Raw genomic sequence first — 19040 nt, 5'->3', positions numbered from 1 at the left:
GATAACGCCAAAGTAGCGGTAACTGTCAACTTCAGATAAATTCACAGAGCCCGAAGAGTATAGAAATTTGGATATAGAGCGTTCACGTGATACATGCATTAACTTGCATTTGGAGACATTTAGTTCCATCATCCAGCGTGAGCACCACTTGTCAATAGAATTTAGGTCATTTTGCAGAATGGATTGGTCAGTGTTAGCAGTGACACGATGGTAAATAACGCAGTCATCGGCAAATAGACGTATTGTGGATGATACGTCTGTTCGGAGGTCGTTAATGTATATTAGAAAAAGGAATGGGCTGAGGATCGATCCCTTCATTCCATTTTTCATTCTTTACGATTCACTAGTCCCCTTCCACTGCCTGCTGGGTCATCCGCAACACATGCACATATGCCACCACTCTCTCTGCATAATGTGCTACAAAACCTGGCACAAGTTGCTAGGCACCAACGCTGAGCGACAGTGCAGTGGTTAGGGTGCCCGGCCTCAAGTGAAGGCCCAAGTTACATTTGTTGAACTTTGCGCCGAAACTCAGCGCAAGTATGTCATTGTGACGTCGTTGATTTCAAGATATTTTCTCCTCTTTGAGTTATTGTGGTGCAGTTGTAGTTTTTGCTAAGTTCAGTCAGTGGCTCCTTTAGAATAAAATGCAGCCCTTCTTTACCAGTGAAAATTGAACAGTGCTACCTGAGATGCCATCAAACTTCATGACGTCACGGGGAGCTGGTACGAGAACTTGAAGGTGACGTCGCTACCAGTGTATCGTTGAGAAACATTTTAGATTTACTTAGTTATGTTCAGTTAATTCATTATGCCAAGGTTCAACTGTACAACACTGAACTGGGAAGCAAAGAGTTGGAATTTCTTGAAGGCCAAGTTTGAATTACCTAAGCGATCTCAGAGTGGACCAAAGGTAAGGCAGGTTAGTGAAAATTGTTTTATCTGTCTGAATTAATCACGACTACAGATTATCTGTGCCTGTCATCATGGTCTGGCAATGTGGGAAGTTACCTCATTAAAAGAACAGATTCCCTTTTCTCAGTAGTGGGACTCGTCCTGTATTTTCACGGCGCTGTTTGGGTTGTGCACTTTACAGTTATGTTCCACCCCTGCTTCTATGACTGAGTGCCTGTGGTGTTCTGTTGCTGACCTTCGAGGTTACGAGTTTGGTACCCTGCTGCCATGGTTTCATTTCAAGGGGGGCAAAGTGCACAAAAGCTCATTTTCCTTTTGTATGCATCGAGCCCAGTCAATCGACCATCATCGTGTTTCACTCCTTGAATTGCAACGTCAACTGTAAGGAGCTCAGCCATGTGCTTCCTTGTGCAGGTTTGCATGTTCCGTACCTGCATCTGTGGAACTTCGGCTGAGTTCGTCGGCGTCATGCCCAGAGAACAAGGTAAGTGTGGCTAGAGGTGCGATAACTGGCAGGCGAAGGTTTTGTTACATCTCCGGGGCAGTTGCCTAGAGCTAGTGCATTTATGCAGGCTGCTCACATTTATTGTTATTTTTATGTCTAGCAGTGCTTCATGGGGCATTCCCGTCATACCAAGCAATAGGTGTGCACCAGGGCGGAAGGCAATGACCCCCAGAACAAGGTAGATAGAGAATTTCTGAGGAAGAGAAAAAAAGATGTGGAGATGTATACAAAAATGCTATAAAGAAAAGCATGTGTAACATACCTGGTTAGCTCAAGCAGCCTACTTCACTATTTGTCACTGCCCCGTTTCAAAAGGGATGCCACTAAATCATCATCATCATCATCACCGCCACCACCACCATTTGCCTCGTGGCATCTGGTCTCCCCAGAACTGACTCTGAATACAGGTCATCAGAACAGTGTCGCGCATCAGGGCACCAAGCTGCGAGGGAAATTTTCCCATTCCTTCACTTACATTGCAAGGGAACTGTTTGTTTTCTTCTGTTTCATATTTATATATTAATTTCTTGTTTGTGTGTCCCCGTGTGTGCGGTACATATTTTTTTTGCACTGGTCACAGTCATCTTGCGTGAAGTGAAGATGGCAGTGGACGCAAGCTTGCCATTTTGTGCTTTTTATTTCATGACCCTCTGCATATCTGTGTTGTTATGAAAGTGACCTTGACAGGCATTGCAGAAGCTCTCATTCCAAGGACGAGAAAGCACAGAATGGGTGCCGCTAGCATGTCGCTGCAGGAGGGTGCCTCCTCGTGACATGCTGCTAAAGGAACAGTGTCTTCGTGTCTGCGCGACATACTCTCGCGGTGGCCATTAGACCAGCTAGGGCAACCTGTATGATTTTGAGGAGCCTCCTACAAGTGCGTCCTGGCGTAGTGTGACCATGCACGAGCACAGGGCACCGCTCTTCGGCCTATCATTCAGAAGAGGGGCAAAGCAAGTTACGTGTGCGCCATAGCTGCAAGGCACCACAGACAAGCTCAAGTCCGAGCAGTGCCCATACAAAGGGTCTGGTGGTTGGGAGAAAAATTTGTATGCATCCTGTGCGGTCCCTGAGCGGCCTCTGTTTGCTCGCTTTCCCAGTCATGCCAGTTGCGCATTCATGGCCAGCAGTGTGAAGCGCTGTCTTGCCAACTGGCCAGTGGAAAATCACTGACCGGCCTTTCCAGGGTAGAGCGACAGGTCACTGATAGCTAGGCCGTCGCTCTGTCCCGTCGCAGGTGAAAAAGGGAGAGTAGACAAACCCTCGCACACAGGTGACGGGCCGTGCCCTGATCCCCACAAGGTGTACAAATTTGGTTGATTGAGAACATGGCCTGCGACTAAATAGGTTTATATCAAGCAGGTAACATCTATGCTAATATATAGTAAGCCTGCCCATTCAAAATTTTGCTTCAAGCCCAAATGCAACGTCGGGGAAATTAGGACTGTTCAATATTCTTCTAATGCTCATGTTTTTCTGGCAGGTGCCAAGCATTGGTGGTCCCCTAGAGGTGGAGCTTGTTGTGCGGGATGTTGATGGCCGGCAACTAGCCAACATATCATCTCTGGACGTGCTGTGGGAACTGTCGAACCACACTCTGGCCAAGTTGGCCAACGGCTGGGACGTGACGAGCCACTTGGACAGCTCAGCTGGTTACCGTCATGTTGTCCGGGGTGGGTGCATTCGTGACATCAGGGGAATTCCTCTGGGAGCTTGGGGTGCAAACAGAGCATGGACCTAACATCAATGTAATTTGTATGGCCTACAACATGCGGGCACTGTAACAATTGGTATCTAGAGACTGTACCGAAAGCTAGAAGGGTGCTGTTACTGCTTTGGCCAGTTCGAATGCATCAGAATAGTCATAAGGGCTTGCTTGATATCGCATGAGTGTGTATGGAAGGTTCTATGGGAATTTCAATGAGAATGGTGATCACTTCACCATTATTATTATTATTGTTATTTTCAATGCCAATGCTCTCAAGTGAGAGCATAGCATGAGGGCAATACTAAAAGTCAATACAAAAATAGGGAAGTGCTACAAATAAGTAAATATACAATTAATTCAAGTATAATGAATGTAGAAACAAAGAGGAAGGGGTTACAGTAACAAAAATGCAAGAGTGGTTGCATAAATATAGGCAGTGCATTTTGCACTATTGTAAAATGGAAGAAATAAGGGAAAGAACTCTGTAAAAAGAAGATAAAATAATAAATAAAAGACAAATAAGTAGTAAAATAAAAATAAAAGATAAGCAATAACAGTTCCCCGAAGAGGCAACCAACAATGATTCTGAAGTAGGGGTGGCATAGCATGTGGTTAGGGCAACTTTAGTCCTTTAGTACCTTCAATTGTACTAGTCAATTTAGAAAGTAATTTGGTGTTTGTGTTAGATGGGTGCAAATGATTCCATTCTCGTATAGCTAGTGGAAAAAAAGAATGTTTGAATGTTATATTGTTGTAGGAACATTCAGTTAGTTTGTTTGGATGGTTTTGACGTGTAGTTCAAGCTTTGGAAAACGATATGTATTTGGACGTGTATATTTTAAAGTTGTTATGAAGAAGCTGGAAGAGAAAGTTTAGGTGTGCTCATTAGTTCATTATAACCTGCTTCTTTATGAGGAGTCTCTGACTATGAGAACACAAGAACGTTTGGCAAGTTGCCACTGCTGTTCGTACTGTGGTACTAAAGATCCATGGAGGACTACATTTCTTTTTTCCTGCTTTCTGTTGCATCCTCATCACGTTATACTTACTGATCAGAACAATGTGGCTTACAGTAAAGAAATTTTAGTCCATAATGTTTCGTGCTAGTTAGTCGTGTTGAAAACTTGAACGCTCCTCTTGTCTGGCTGGTTGGCCAGACTTTCAGGTTCTGCAGCCGCAAGGGAAGACTGGATTGCTCACGTTGACGGCAACAGTGCTTGGCTTCAACGCCCAGGTGCTGCAACAGGAAGGCTTGCACCAACACAAGGTGGGTTGTTACAGCGGTCGCCTGCGCTATCATGGTGTTTATAGAGTGCTAATCTGGGCTGGTTGATACGCACTTGGATGCAGACATGGTGCTTTTGAACAGAACAAGAGTGCTTGTGTGCGTCATCTCCTCTTGTTCTGTTCTTGTTCTTCTCGTGTTCTGGGTTCTTCACCCACCCATTGTGTTTTGCATAGTGTAGATGAAAGAGAAGTAGCCTTTTGGTTGCAAAGAAAAGGATTTGTAGGGGACCAAACCTTTATCCTGGGTTGAAATGAGTCCCATCAGCCCTATTGATTTATTTCTATACCTAAGAAGCTAGGGATTCTTGTAGAGATGGTAATAGGGATTTTTGAAGCTGTTGCGAATGATTATGGTACCCCATAGAACAATGGTAGTGCTGAAATGTGTCCATATCAAATAGTTTTCGACGCTAGTGGAACCGTGGGTATGATTGCACTCCAGAGGAGCAGTATTGAGAGGACCCTTTTGCTCAAGCGTTGAATCACTTGCACAGAGTGATGTGTCATGAGAAAGTCGTGGACTTTGCCGTCTGGCCAGGTCCGAGATAGGTCCAATCCTCAACACTGTGTCGGTCTGCTGTTCACGCAGATGCAGACTGTGAGCGGCTCGTTGCAACTAGAGCTGGTGGAAGCTGCCCGCCTGTCGAGCAGCAGCGTGCGGATGCTTGCACACCCATCCCATCAGGTGAGGGATCCCAGCTGTTTTGAAATGGTACTGTGCAGTACTGGTTCTAGTTTTTAGAATACTACTCCAAGGAACACTCGTGGAGAGGTAGAGGAAATGGTGGACCTAAGTGCATTGTATCAGAGGACCTAAGTGAACCTAAGTGAAATAGAGGGCCTACCAAGGGAACTAGTATTGCAACAGTAGAAGATACTACTAGCTGGGTTCATATCCTTGTCACGTAGGAGGACTTGTGCAGCTGTGACTTACCTACTAGGTGCTCAGGCAGCTCTACAAAGTTCATGTAAACCAGCCGAAGGTTTACTATGCAAGTTAGCCGACTCCAATGTGCGTAATGTCTGGTTTCAGTTTCTAGGCCACTTCAGTGATTTTCCGTCCAGTTTATAACCAGTCGTTATATAAAGGCACGAAGTTCCTTAATTCCCTGTTGGGTATATAGACAATTATGACCGGTTAAACCATGCTTCTTGGTTATCATCCTCCAGTCTCTTACAAAGGGAATGGGATTTGAATGCATGCGACACATAACAAGGCATGATTATTGTGGTTAGAGGCCGTTTATCTCCTGAAAATTGCTACAAAGCTGCGAAATGCTAATTTCTCTTATCTTCAAGGCCTTCTGAAACAGTCGTCTTGCTCTTACTATTCAAGGGTTCTTTCTTGGTCTGACCTTTTTTTTTATTATTATTATTCTACCTTTCCAATATTGCATAGGAAGTATTCACTTCACTGGTAAAAGCAAAGCAGTGTGTGTGAAAAAGTTGGGTGATGTCAGCTTTTCTCTTTGCCTCTGCAGGTGAATGTGAGCATACTGGATGGCTCGGGCCACTTTGCACTGGACGGTGCAGACGGCATTCCCGTGGCAGGACTAACAGTATCGCATAGACAGCTGCAGCTGCACGGCTTGAGGGAGGGTCATGTTGAGGTCCACGTGCGTGACCTCTGCCTGCCTCGGGCCCCTGCATTGCCGCTGCACGTGTCGGTCGTGTGGCCCGGCCAACTGAGGCTCGTGCTGTCCTCCCCTCACGTGCAAGTTGGCGCTGAAGTGGAAATCACGGTGCACCTGGAGGACACGGAGGGCAAGCCGTTGTCTGCTTCGCTGGCCCTTGTCGACCAGACCGTGGGCCCTTTGTCCCTGCGGCCCCTGGAGGAGGGCCGCAACTGCCGCCGCTTTGCTGTTCGCGGCAAAGCCCTGGGCAGCGGCACCGTGCAGTTCATGGCCAAGGCCTTCCCTGAACAGCTGGTCAGCGCCCCGGCCACCATCCACGTGTTCGCCCCACTTCGCCTGGAGCCCCGCAATCTGACCCTGCCTGTGGGCTCTGAATTCCAGGTGAAAACCAGGCCACTGGCTGCAAGGCTGGCAGCAGCCATGTCAATTGGTTCAGGCCAGTTCTTGTGGCATAGTTCTCGTGCACTCTTCATGTGGGCTTGCCATGAGCCTAGGGCTCATGCCAACAAAGTCTTAGTATTGGCCACTGTGGTTCCCCATCTCTCTTGGATACTGCAGGACGAAGTTTAAGCAAATTTATGTATTGCCTATCACATGAGTCATGCTGGCTGAACTGCCTTCAGCTCCCATGGGCACAAGTGCCAGAGTTCCCTCTGCAGTCACTGCATTCGGCACTTCCGTGTTGATAGAGCAAACGCAGAAAATGGGAAGACGGACAGTGCACTAACCTAAGCCAAAGGAAGCATTGCCTAAGCACACGTACTGCAGCACGTCGAGGAAGCTACGGCAGCTAGGCTCAAAGTGTGTGCGAGGCGGCCATCTTGAAATGCCGACGGTGATGTGGTAACGCAGATGCAGAGTTGTACTCGATTTTAACGTGCAGGCAATTTTTGGGACCGCTTCATCGGCAAAAAAGTGCGCATTAGGTTCGAGTAAATACGGTAACTCGAATTCAGTGGGCGTCCCTGTGAAACTTGAATTAACCAACTTTTATATCATTATAATGCTGGTGTGGCGGCCGCATTGGCGCTGCACTCAGACAGCAGCATTGGATTTGCCTCTTAAATGCCATGTCAAAGGTAGGAGTGTAAAGTGATGCGAGCTGTGGGTGTGCACATGCGCAGCTGGTCTGGTCTGGAGGCCCCATCAACATGGCCGTCAGGTTTGACCTGGTTGAAGACGTGCCGTGCCTGTCTGTGTCGCCAAGTGGACTGGTGCAGGCACGGGGCCCACCGTGCCAGGGCCGCGTGCAGGCCGTGGCAGTGGCTTCCGGTGGCAGAGACGAGACTCTGGTGCATGTAGTGGCCATCAAGGAGCTGCAACTGCACTGCCCCTTGCGTGAGATCATCCAGGGCACAGAGGTGTGTGTGTGTATTTGTGTGCATACATGGTCATACGAATGGGTGCCCGTGTGATGTTATTATACAGTAGAATCTGGGTGATGCAATCACACCCAATACAAATTTTGGGATGGTACGAATTTTCCAATAATCCTGGCCCAAGTCAATTAGCTTACAATGTGCAAAATTTCTGATGTTGCGAACTGCTTTTTGTACGGTGGCTGCTGATGAGAACAGCGTGTTAAACGGCGGAGCCAGTGAGGAGGTCCCCGCACGCCAGTAGCACCAGACACTAGCTGTTGTCAGGCTGGCAGAAGGGCCATGCTGAGGCGCCGGTCACATTCCTGTTGCTAGGGTAACCGACGTCAGCCCACCTTGACCTCATTGGTGTGCATCCCCTCTCAGGAAGAGGGGAAAAAAATTTGCTTTGTGCGGTATTATGCAACTTGTCGGCCATTTTCACACACCTTGCAACTTCATCATGAAGCCGGGGACCACATGTGACCCTGTTTTACTGTGCCACCAAGATTGGTGGCATTCGCTTCCATGGGTAGCCTTATCTCTGCATTCCACGCCTTCCATCATCTTCGGCGCCCAATGACAATTCAATACTTTTCTAACTTTGCACCGTCAGGTCACGTGATACAAAGTAGTGTCGCCGCTGCAACGAAAACAGAGCCCTTTATCTTGCGCAAATCATGTCCTTATCATCATCGGGCAGCAGCTAGGATGCAGCAACGAAAGAAACTTGAGGTAACCAGGCAGTTATTGAAATGCCAGCCTCGAAACGCACAAAGTGCGCAGCTCACTGCTGCCACAGTGTGCGCGAAACAAGCGCACCAATGATAGTGATTCAAATTCACGTTAGCCAATACGAGCGCTCTCTGCACGCCACATGACTCGCTGTAATGAATCGCGCTAGTTTTCCCTTCTCAGGCTTGCTTTTATTACTTTCATTTCTGCATGGAGAAATACAGCGCTGTAGCTATCTGAATCTCTGATCTGTCATGTTTACGGTAATACGAAGATGGCACTGCCGTCAACAGAAAGCCGCACTTGCACGATGACCTATTTTCTTCCCGATTTCAAAGACAACTCACTAAAAAGGTGAATTAAAAAAATGGCTGTGGCTTAGTTAAGGTTAAGCCCAGGATGCGAAGCATACTAGCCTTTATTTTAGTTGTTGAACCACTGTTTAGCCTGGTGAACTGCTGTTGCTTGGCTATATTTGGTTCGGCTAGACGAAGAAACAACTCATGTATTACTGCTTCGCCTTCAAGAGTGGAACGCGACAGCGTTCCCGTCGACCCGCCAAGGGGTGTAAGACAATGGGCTACAGGGCAGCGACTACGCGCCCCGCATTGGACGCGGTGAGCGTCGAGCAAAGCAGCGTTCGGCGCGGCAACGAAATGTGCGCCTGAGCAAGAGACGCACGCCTTAGAAACAGCTCGTTTCTAAGGCAACACCGCATTCACTAGAGGCGCTTTTGTACCGCTTTGAAGCATCGTACTCGTGGCTCAGTGGTAGCGTCTCCGTCCCACACTCCGGAGACCCTGGTTCGATTCCCACCCAGCCCGTCTTGCAAGAGTTGAGCCAAAGCCACTTCTCCTCTGTCGTGACGTCACGGTGTCACGTGGTTTCATGGCGACACCGCCGCGCCTGAGGAGCTGGGTTGAGCTCTCGTAATATGCTTCGCATAAAAAAAAAAATTCCTCTGCGTATTTGTTTCAAATGTTTCGCTGTGAGGTCATAGGTGTGTGGGAAAATACGCATTTCTTCTAAATATTTTACCATGGGATAAAGGAAAGTCTTAGGATTGCAGGAAAATAAAATGTAAAAATTAGGGAATCTTGAGTGGAAGTTTTGCCATGTCCCACCTTAATTCCCCAATTCCTTTACCTTTTGGGTGATCGAAACTTTTGCACCGTCCCAAGAGATTTGTGTCATCGAGATTCTGCTGTATTAGCTCAAGCCTTGCATGTGTGCCAAGATATGCATCACACCGCATGAATTTTTGGTTCTGACGTTGGTACCATGAGATTGCAATTCTCAGTGCGTAGTCTCTTGTTAGACTGTGTACGTGCAAGCTCTCATTGCAGGAGTGACGTGACGTACATACGCTGCCGTAATTTACGCAACAACTCACTTGGTAAAGCTTTGCGCTTTCTCTGCTCGGCCTTGCTCTAAATGGCACTGTTAGAAGCACAGATTGTTACCACCTTGTCCAATTCCCAATCTTAGCGAGTTTGAAAAGGTGCAACTGAAAAGCATACTGAAGTCAAGGTCGTCGTTCCTGCAGGTGGCTGTGCATGTGGAGGCCTTGGGTGGCCTGGGTCCCGAGGTGGTGTGCCTGTCGGCCGAGCTGACCCGCTCCATGCGCTGGGTGGCTTCAGAGCACGGCCTGGTGTCCCTAGTGGCACCCCTGACAAAAGATGCGCCTCCCGACAGATTGTGCGTGGCCCACGTACGCGCCCTCCTGCCGGGGCATCTGGAGCTGCGCCTTCAGTGGCGAAACCGCACCGCTGCAGTTTTGCCCCTCGAGGTGCGTCTGCAAGCTGCGCCTACAATCCGGTTGGGGTGTTCTTTTCGTAGTTTCCTGCAGCGAAATTTGGCAATTTTCCCAAAGGGTGATGCACTGGCAGTGACAGAGGTTTAGCATTGCATTTAATCTCTTCAAGTGGTGTTTCAACTATACATGGGTATAGCATTTCCTTAGTAGCGTTCCTATATACATGAGTATAGTATGCATGGATATAGTATTTCCTCAGAAGCGTTTTTGTGCCTACGTAGCTCACTCTTTCCCAACCTCATTGGGGGAAGGGATAAGCCACGTGGGCCAAGTAAGCAAAGGTCATTTCTTTTTATACCACTGGTGAAATCTGTTAGTACATTGTCTCTGTCGTGGCAGTGTTGAGCATAGTAATGCCCTTGTTACAGTCTCTACTTATTTGCTCCAGGTCTTCAGACCGTACGCTAGGGATACACTGGTAACACACTGATGCATTAATACAGGATGCATCTTTTGCAGTGCCTACTCATTTGTTCGAGGTCCTCAAGTAATTAATTGATGGACCTCCCCTTTCTGCAGGTGGTCCCACATGCAAAACTTCTAGTGCCAGCTCTGGCCCAGCCTGAGTCTCTGGTTTTGGGTCCTGGAGCCCAGCTGGCCCTCGAAGTGTCTGGGTAAGGGGAATGATATTAGATCAGTTTTGATCACGACACTTCGACTAATTTTCATGGAGTCAGTGGCACGTGCCATCATGTTTACATGCTATTGTGGCTATCGTGTTGTACTGCTCAGAACAGGTAAGGAATTCAGTTCCGTCCACCATGTTCAGAAGTGAATGGAAGGCAAAAATGCTCATGTACCATAAGTTGGGTGCACATTAAAGAGCTCCAGGCGGCTAAAATTAATGTGAAATCCTGCCCAAGTACGTTGTGGCTCGTAATCAGTTCGTGATTTCAGTACGTAAGAGCCCAGAACTTTTTAAGTTGTCAGATAGCGAAACTGATTTGTGCCAGTCTCGTTATGTTTGAATTGTAGCGCTGTTATTGTAATTGTCTTCAGTACGCTGCCCTCAACATTAACAGATCTCACCCGAGGACCATGAACTTGCGCTCACAACGCAAGTGGGTGCTTTGTACTGTGTCTCGGAAACTTGACATTACACAACCGCCAACACTACACGTGCGTGAAGCCACCGTCCATTTCGGTTTGCCGGGGAAGATTACTTCCAAAAACGACACGGCTGGTGGCCCGCACACAGACGTGCGTGGGGAGGAGAAGGCAGACAGGCGCATTCCAGCCCCCCCCCCTCACCCTAGAGCTGTAGTAATGTGCAGTAACGTGATCACATTACTGCACGTTCACTACCTCCCCATTCCTCTTGCACAGAAGAAATCGTCAGCTCTCATGTTTCTCCGAATTGTTTACCAACGCGACAAATGGCGCAGCAGTGTTTCCTGCCTACCGTGTCCTGACATACGTGCCTTGACATCAGTTTTGCCGCTCACTTTTCATGCGGGAGAACGCTTGAAATTTAGTTAAATTGAGGTTCGTTATATCAAGGTTTGACTGTGCCTATGTTATTGATAGCTTGACACATTTTTGTTATGCATTGCTAGGAGACTTCCGAGCATGTGCCGCACCATATTGTTTGCCCAGAATTCGTAAGCATTACTTTTTGTTACAAATTTTTGGGTGTTCAATTCAATATTCCGCATTCTTTTTTTTTTCTTGATTCAATATTATATTTGAAATCTGCTATTTGGTATTCGCACACCCCTGATAATTACTTCTACACATAGATTCAAAACATCAACGATCAGGCTAGAATTTTATGCATCGCAGTATAAGTTACGACTTCTGCGTCTTGAAATAAGATGTTAATACATAAAATCACCGCAAATAAGCACTTTTCCAGCGGTAACGAAAGAGTTAAAATTGACGGCTGTACAGATTTCACTTTCTGCTTTGGTTATGGGACGTTGCAGTCATGCCTGGTAAGACCAACGTTTTTGGTGAGACTGGCTTTGCTGTGGTTGTAGAACATCTACTGAAATAAAAAACGTAGCAGTTGAGCTTATAGCTTACTTCACTGTCTGATAACTTGTTTTATGAGTGAACGGCGGTGGCTAAATTTGTGATCCATTTGACTCGATGATTTTCAGCTTGTGTATGTGGAAAGCAAGTGAAATGCCTATGCACATTGGCTTGCAGGGAGCCATCCTTAGAGCCCAATGGCATGGCTGTGCGATTGGAACGACAACCCCCAGTGCTGCATGCCCTGTTGGCCCCTGGCTCCGCCCTGCTCTCGGTCCGACGGAAGTCCCAGCGGCGCATCTACCTGGTCCAGGTTGGTCAAACAAATTTGGCTTGAATTACGTTTTCAGGGCGAGTTTTAAATCCTGTCCTCATTCAGCACAAGATTTTGCATTGACAAGTCAAGAAAGTCGTTCGAGGCCAAGCAAAGGAAGTTTAGACAAATCCATGTACAGATAGCTGCCATACTGCACAAGTGTCATGGTGTCAACAAGTGCCCGTCATGAAAGCAACAGGGAAAAATTACGTTGGCTGCCACGTCCCGCAACGGCAGAAACGTCAAATGTTCACTCCTTGAGAATATGCCGTGGACAGTACACACGGGCGTCCTCAAACTGCAGGTGGACACTGTGGCGTACGCTCTGGTGCGGCCAGTTGGTGGTGAACCTTGGAGCGCCGTCGATGCGCCCCTGTCTTTGCCCGTTGGTCTGGAGCTTTTGGTGGAGGTGTTGCTTTACAACAGCCTCGGCCAGCGCTTTCACGCGACCAACCTCACCATGGAGGCCCACAGCTCCCGGTGAGTGGCTTCTGTAGGGAAGTTATCGGAGTTGCAATAGCAGAACAAAACTTTTTCAGTTCAATTCCTTCTGGTCTTTGTCATTGGCTAAAGCATTGCAATAAGTTAGAATCACGCGTAACAGCCTGGTTTTTATACCTATACACTTTACAATAAGAAAATAGTACAGGTAACTAAACACAAATACAGTTACCGTTTGATCTTTCGGACTCCCAAAGGGCTGCGAAAATGTCAAATGGGCCACTCTGAAAATATTAATGCAAGCCTGTTACTGCTCTCAGGTGTTTAAATCGCCACAGGCATGTTTAAAATAGGTGTGAAAGCCTGCCAGTGCCCTTATTAGGCGTATCGGCACTTGTGCTGTGACAGGATGAGACTGCTGCACGCATGCATAACTAAAGGAACAATAAATGCAAGTATTAAGTCAATGTGGACTGTTAAAGGCACCCTGTACAATTTCTTGTCGAAGTGGAGAAAGGCATTTGAAGTGAAAATAGGCTATTTCAGAAATACTTTACTGCAAAAGTAGTTAGGTGCGTTTAGCAGAAGTGAAGCTGTTGGCAATCAAGCATGCCCTTCGCAGTGCCTCTGCTCCTTCAATGCCTCGCACTGTGAAGGCTACAGCAGAGTGGGGCGGGCCCACAACGCTCCGCCTTCTAAATGTCACCGTGGCGCGCAGTTCACATTTCATTTTGGATGGTAACATAGGCGGCATGGCTTACGATTTTGGTGCCTATGGTATGCTAAACTTAAGCCCGATGTGGTTGACCTTGGTGAGCTGCAGTGCGCTTAGCCACTGGACTTGTGATGGCACCCCGCGGTGTCCATGTTATCTGGTCTACGTAGCAGACTGCAGCTACCAATAGCAACCATGTATGGGAATCTGCTTTATTACGCAACAAAGTGTCCAGAAGAGAATGAGGAGCAGGCTTCTGTTGAAAAGAGAGTGTTTGAGAGAAAGGTGACTTCGTGCTCCACTTGCGAGCTCCACGTATGGCACAAAACTGCAAAACTTGGCTGGGATGTTCACAGAAGCGTGTGCTACCCACGGACTATGTTATTTCACCAAGCCCTCGGTGTGGTTCAGGCCCCTTTTAATATACCATTCCAGGAACCTCACAGCACATGTTTCATACCAAGAAAGGACTTAATTCAAGAGAAAATCGTATCTGAGGAGCCCGCACAATTTTAGCACAATTCATATCACTTACCCCTGAGCAGGGAGTGGTGACGTTGCATACACATATCACAGCAGTTTACTGCCGTCGGTGAGTAAAATGGCACCCAACAGATTGCGCTACTGTTCCTTTGTTTTTTTTTTTTTTTTTGCACAAAACGCAAACACATGGCTATGGAAAAACCAAGCCAAGACAGTTGGATTCGCTGTTGCAGCATTCAGTCAAGTGGCGTGGACCGGTTAGGCATCCCTCAGCGTAATGTGGACGTGGAATTCTCTGCTACTGTAGTTGAGTTTCGCGAGCCAGCAAAACTAGTGCAGCACTATGCAATAACAAAACTACTGAAACGCGGAAATTCGTGGGGCGTAGAGTCGAGCAAAATTAAAGCATTTCGACCACTCACGTCATTCTCAAGGGTTACATCAATGAGTTCCTTTTGCTAAAGATTAAATAGGACTGGACAAGTAGCATTTTATTCCTTCTTATAATGCCATGCAACACTCTTCTAGCTGCAAGTGGTTGATTACTAGTGATAAAATTATAAGCAGTGTCCACTTTGTTGAGCTAGTAATTGAATGTCCTTGGCGAGTCTCAAAGTGTGTTCTGCACTTACCTCAATTTCTTGACTACTAAAGCTTTGCTTGCGATAATATTGACGTCTTAGGCGTTCTTGAGCATCAATCTATAGCTTTAGCTACTTAGTGCTTGCCTTGAGTGTCTCTTTAAAGAATACATCCTATGTACCATGACATTGGCCCCTTCTCATTCTTGGTTCGCTTCACCGCAAAACAGTGCATATTCTCCACCGCATAACACTGCTCTATTGCTAATATGTGGTGTTTGACCCTTACTGTAATTTCTGCGCTTTTAAGCCATTATCGAGGATGACAAAGATGAAATCGGTGCCCATGCTGACAGAGGTGAATTCTTTCAATGAAGAACATGGCACTGAACTGCAGGAATCTTGGTACCGAACGTCAAAGCAGCTAGGCCCAGCATTGCCGTGATGGCTACAGCTGCCAGCTGATTGGCATGTGAGAGTGCTGCTTAAACGCTGCGAGATAAAATGGCTGCAATGATGGCTTGAAATAGTGCTCTCTCGAAATTGCAGTCACAGTAAAAAGCACGGAAAATCTGGCAGCGAAGGGTTTCAGCATTCTAATATTTCAGATGTCATTAAACACTGGCTCTATGGGGTTTGTGGTGGTGCCGTGAAGGCGTCCAAGTTTTGGGGTGGATCCAAAAAATTGGTCGTTGACTGTAGACACGATTTTACAAAAGGATGGGTGCCACACACACAGCATGCTTTGATATGATATGAGTTCTGATGTGAGTTGCAGCTCACATCGCATGTGGCTGTACCTTGTGGTACCATTGCCTAAAGAACATGCGAAAACAATTTGCCCAAACTACCACCCTTGTTCACTGAATGTCATTTTGTGCACACAGGAGTGACCTTGTGTCGGTGGAGGAGCAGGATGGCGACAATTGTCGCTGGAAGCTGCGCGTGCGTGGTGCTGGCTGGACGCTGGTACACTGGTCAGTCAGTGGCAGCAGCGATGCCGAGGTTCTACTGCCCCTGTCGTCTGTGGCCAAGGACGACCTGGCGTCGCTGCTCGTTGGCGAGCGCTTTTGGCTGCAGGGGCCATTTGCTGCCGGCCACTGGGTCGCCGAGCATGGTCCCCTGCGGATCACATCGGCTGCGCCCGGCTGTGCGCTGGCTCACATGGTGCTGCCTGGTGGACGTGGCTTGGCCCTGTGGACGGGTTCGCCCCAGGGCCAGCTTCGGCGCGCTTTGGAGGCGCAGCCACCCACTAGAGTGCACCTGGAGATTCCCAGCCTTCTGAAGCAGGAGGGCATGCCCCTGCTTCTTCCAACTGGCCAGGAGCGCTTGCTGTTTGTACACTTCAATGGGCGCACCTCCAGCATTCATGGTTGGCTTCTAATTTTGTTATCTAGAACCAATGTTAGCATCTGCTTGTCTATTCTGTGCAGTCCTGCATTGTTTTAAGCTTCTGTTGGAACTATGCTGCCATTCAGTAATGTACCATTTCGAATGCTACATCAGCTTCGGGACATTGCGAGCGTGCTATTCATAGGCATCGTCTATTGAAATAGTGAGCAAGATGTGTGGGGTGTATTTTTCACCGTCTGTATAACTAGTGTACTTATAGATGTCTTTCATAGCCAGCTGACATTCGTTTATTTCAGTGGAAACTTTCCTTGTACACAAGTCGGCATAGTAAGCTGCAAGCAGGCATTTCAGCTGTCCAGCATAGGAATAGATCATTTTACTGTTTTTGGAAAATGTACCACTATGCACAATGCCATTTTGATTTACACTCTTGTCACGTCAAGTGTTGCACGCAGCAGTAGATAAAAGCAAGCAGGAGACTTCTGAGGATCCTGTGTGTGTCGTGTTCAAAAGTTGGTCACATCTAGGCTAGTGCAAACCAATCAGGTGGAGCAAGTTACTTTTGCTGAAGCATAAGGGAACAAGTTAGACTTGGCACCGGCGACTCTTGCAGAAATTATTCTTAAACTAGTAACCCTTGCTGTTGGTTATCTTATAGACTAACTTGGTCTTTTTCGTTCAACGTTAATTCAGAACATCAATGCGCTATGTTTAAAGACGCATGCTCAGGTCTATGGAATGTGCCTTAAGGGCTATTGAAACTTCGTAGTCTTCAAAGATATTTGCGCTGATTTCAAGTATGTAATTACTTTTTGTGTTGGTCAATTAGTTCCTAACATAATTGACATTTCACTTCCATTGTTTAAGGCCACAATGGAAAATAAATGGCACTAAAAAATGGTTTGTAAGGCATGGTTAAATAGAATAAAAAGTATGCAATCAAGTATAGCAAGCGCTTTGAATATAAGACCACAAGATGTGGCAACCAAGTGGCCAGAAATATAGCAAAATAAGTAATCTCCAAAATGAAAAAAAGAAAAGTTTTGCTCGCCATTCTTCATAAAATATACATTGGCTTCGTTCTGAAAAAGAAAAAAAAACTTTATCTGTTTTTGGTGTTGAGGTATCGAGGCCTGAATATTATATGGAGCCCAAAGTTTGTGTTTTGAGATACGTACAAAAAACACATGGCATACAGAACATTCTTGTTATTTGCTCTAGACATATCAGACTTTCAGAACACATCCTATCTTAACGCTGATTACAAATATGCAGTTAAATTTTTTGTTTAGTCAACAAAAAAAGTTGTTACAATTCTCGTGTTAATAATTTGGGATGTGACTTGCAAAAAAGATGTACTGCAACACTATAGCTAAAAGTAAGCAGGTATATGTTCCTTGATGTTCAAGGACTGCAAGCTAACACGTTGATGTTTGTATCTGTACTTCAGCCATAGCATCAGCCAGTTGGAAGGAGCCTCTCAGTGTGCTGCCACACTGAGGGGCCATCGCAAGCTTCATCAGACGGGTGTCTGATTGTTTTACGTTTGTGCTTTTTCCATGCTGCCATCGTCAGCGAGGATGCGAAAAACTGAAAGGCGGAATTTTGAGCTTTTGAACGATACCTGTATGGTGGCACTCAGTGGCGGGAGCTCTGTGTACTCGGGTGTTCTTGCCCGATTTTGGGCTCCTTTTTTGCTTGTCCGTGATGAAAAAATAACTTTTTTGTGAAACTTAGTTTGCATTTTTGGGCAAATCGTTTTGATACGGTGTAGATTAGGCATTATGGACGCTGAAACAAGTAGTTCCCAGGAGTTGACTTTTGTTTGTGCAGTTTTTTGTTTTTGTTTCAAGACCCATGTCCCCCTTTAGCAGTGTCTGAACCTCATGTTGTTAAAACGTAGGGGCTCTTATTCTCATATTATCTCTCTTGGGAGTGTCACTTTCACGGTGCAGTTATTCAATATTTTTTGGGACAAGATGCCCATTACTGCAATGACGTGCCACACTGGGTGTTAACATCATGCAAAATTGAAAGCATCTCTGCAAGTGGCTGAGGATACTGCCTGGGACTGTCTGTCCTGTGCGTAAACAGGGAAACCTATTCCCTGTTGTTCACAGCTATAAGTGGTCGTATGTGACATGCAGCGTACGAGCACAGGAGAAAAATGACATGGCATTTGTCACTCTTCATCTGAGCATCATGAAGCAACTTTTTAATACTACATGCAAAAAATTATATTGCAAATAAGAGGCCAGTACAGTATTTTTACAAACAAGTTCTTCAAAAATTTGCAAGTTTCGTGAAAGGGAACATTGTTACCCACAATTCATTCTTCCGACTAGGATTTATTTTTCTTTGAGCTGTGAGGCTTTCTCTAAAAAGCCCATATAGGTTTTTCTTTGTAGCTTTGTGCTACATTGGAGAAATTTTAAAAAATTTCCTCTCAAGACACAGTATCTCGTGCTCTTGCTTTCATGTCGCCTTGACCTCATTTAGTTAAGCTGACCGTGTTCTGTGAACTCAGGGGAACCTTGCACAACGGTGCTCACTTTGGAGGAGCAGGAAGATTATGATTCACCCTTCACCTGCTGGGTGCGCCATAAGAACGGCACAGATGCTACGCCGGACCTGCTGGAAGTGTCGGCAGGCTTCAGCTTGGCCTATGGTGAGTGTTCCCTTTCTTGAAGGGGAGAGGGGAGGGGAGGGGAAGGTTCTTCTGCGTGCTTCATCAATAAACCTTTCTTATGAAGGTATGTGTCACGAGAGCTCACGTGAGAGTTCTAGACATTGCCCACCAGGTGTCAATGAGCAGACAGACGTCCGGGGTTGTGTAGCAGTCCCTTGAAACCTCTTGAAAATCCTTGGTTATCATAATTTAATTTTTTGAACTTGAGTTTCACTGCGTGCCTAAGAATCCTTGAATTTGATTTTCTGCTGAGCTTGGTGGATGCTGTTTAGACATTATTTGGCCATGATGGTGCCGTAAACAAGAAATCAAACTGCAGTCGCCGACTGATTTTTCGGTCTCCAAAAATTTGGACATGCTTGACTATTTGATCTGACTTTTTAACTTCTCTGGGGCTGACTTTTTCAACATTTTGTTGCCCACTTCCTTGTTTCTTGTCTCTTGTTCTGCTTGTCTGCCCACTGGCACATGCCTATTCTGGAGGGTTGGCCAAGAATGTTCGCATACCTAGTGTCAACATGCCAAGTTGC

The 19040-nt window shown here is 46.5% G+C and overlaps 1 protein-coding gene across 1 annotated transcript in view; it reads left to right on the top strand.

Annotated features, from left to right (window-relative positions):
- The window catches only part of LOC135912727 (nuclear pore membrane glycoprotein 210-like), a 58517-nt gene that overhangs the window by 30581 nt on the left and 8896 nt on the right, over positions 1–19040 (top strand). Inside the window, exons 17-28 of the mRNA XM_065445250.2 lie at positions 1330–1399; positions 2904–3093; positions 4286–4395; positions 5005–5100; positions 5897–6430; positions 7174–7410; positions 9689–9931; positions 10478–10572; positions 12110–12245; positions 12553–12728; positions 15356–15840; positions 18349–18489. Of these exons, the coding sequence (XP_065301322.1) occupies positions 1330–1399; positions 2904–3093; positions 4286–4395; positions 5005–5100; positions 5897–6430; positions 7174–7410; positions 9689–9931; positions 10478–10572; positions 12110–12245; positions 12553–12728; positions 15356–15840; positions 18349–18489 (2513 nt within the window). The remainder of the gene's footprint in view (positions 1–1329; positions 1400–2903; positions 3094–4285; positions 4396–5004; positions 5101–5896; positions 6431–7173; positions 7411–9688; positions 9932–10477; positions 10573–12109; positions 12246–12552; positions 12729–15355; positions 15841–18348; positions 18490–19040) is intronic.

The sequence above is a fragment of the Dermacentor albipictus genome, chromosome 9 (assembly GCF_038994185.2).
Source record: "Dermacentor albipictus isolate Rhodes 1998 colony chromosome 9, USDA_Dalb.pri_finalv2, whole genome shotgun sequence".
NCBI lineage: Eukaryota > Metazoa > Arthropoda > Arachnida > Ixodida > Ixodidae > Dermacentor > Dermacentor albipictus.
This window is presented reverse-complemented; position numbering and strand designations above follow the sequence as displayed.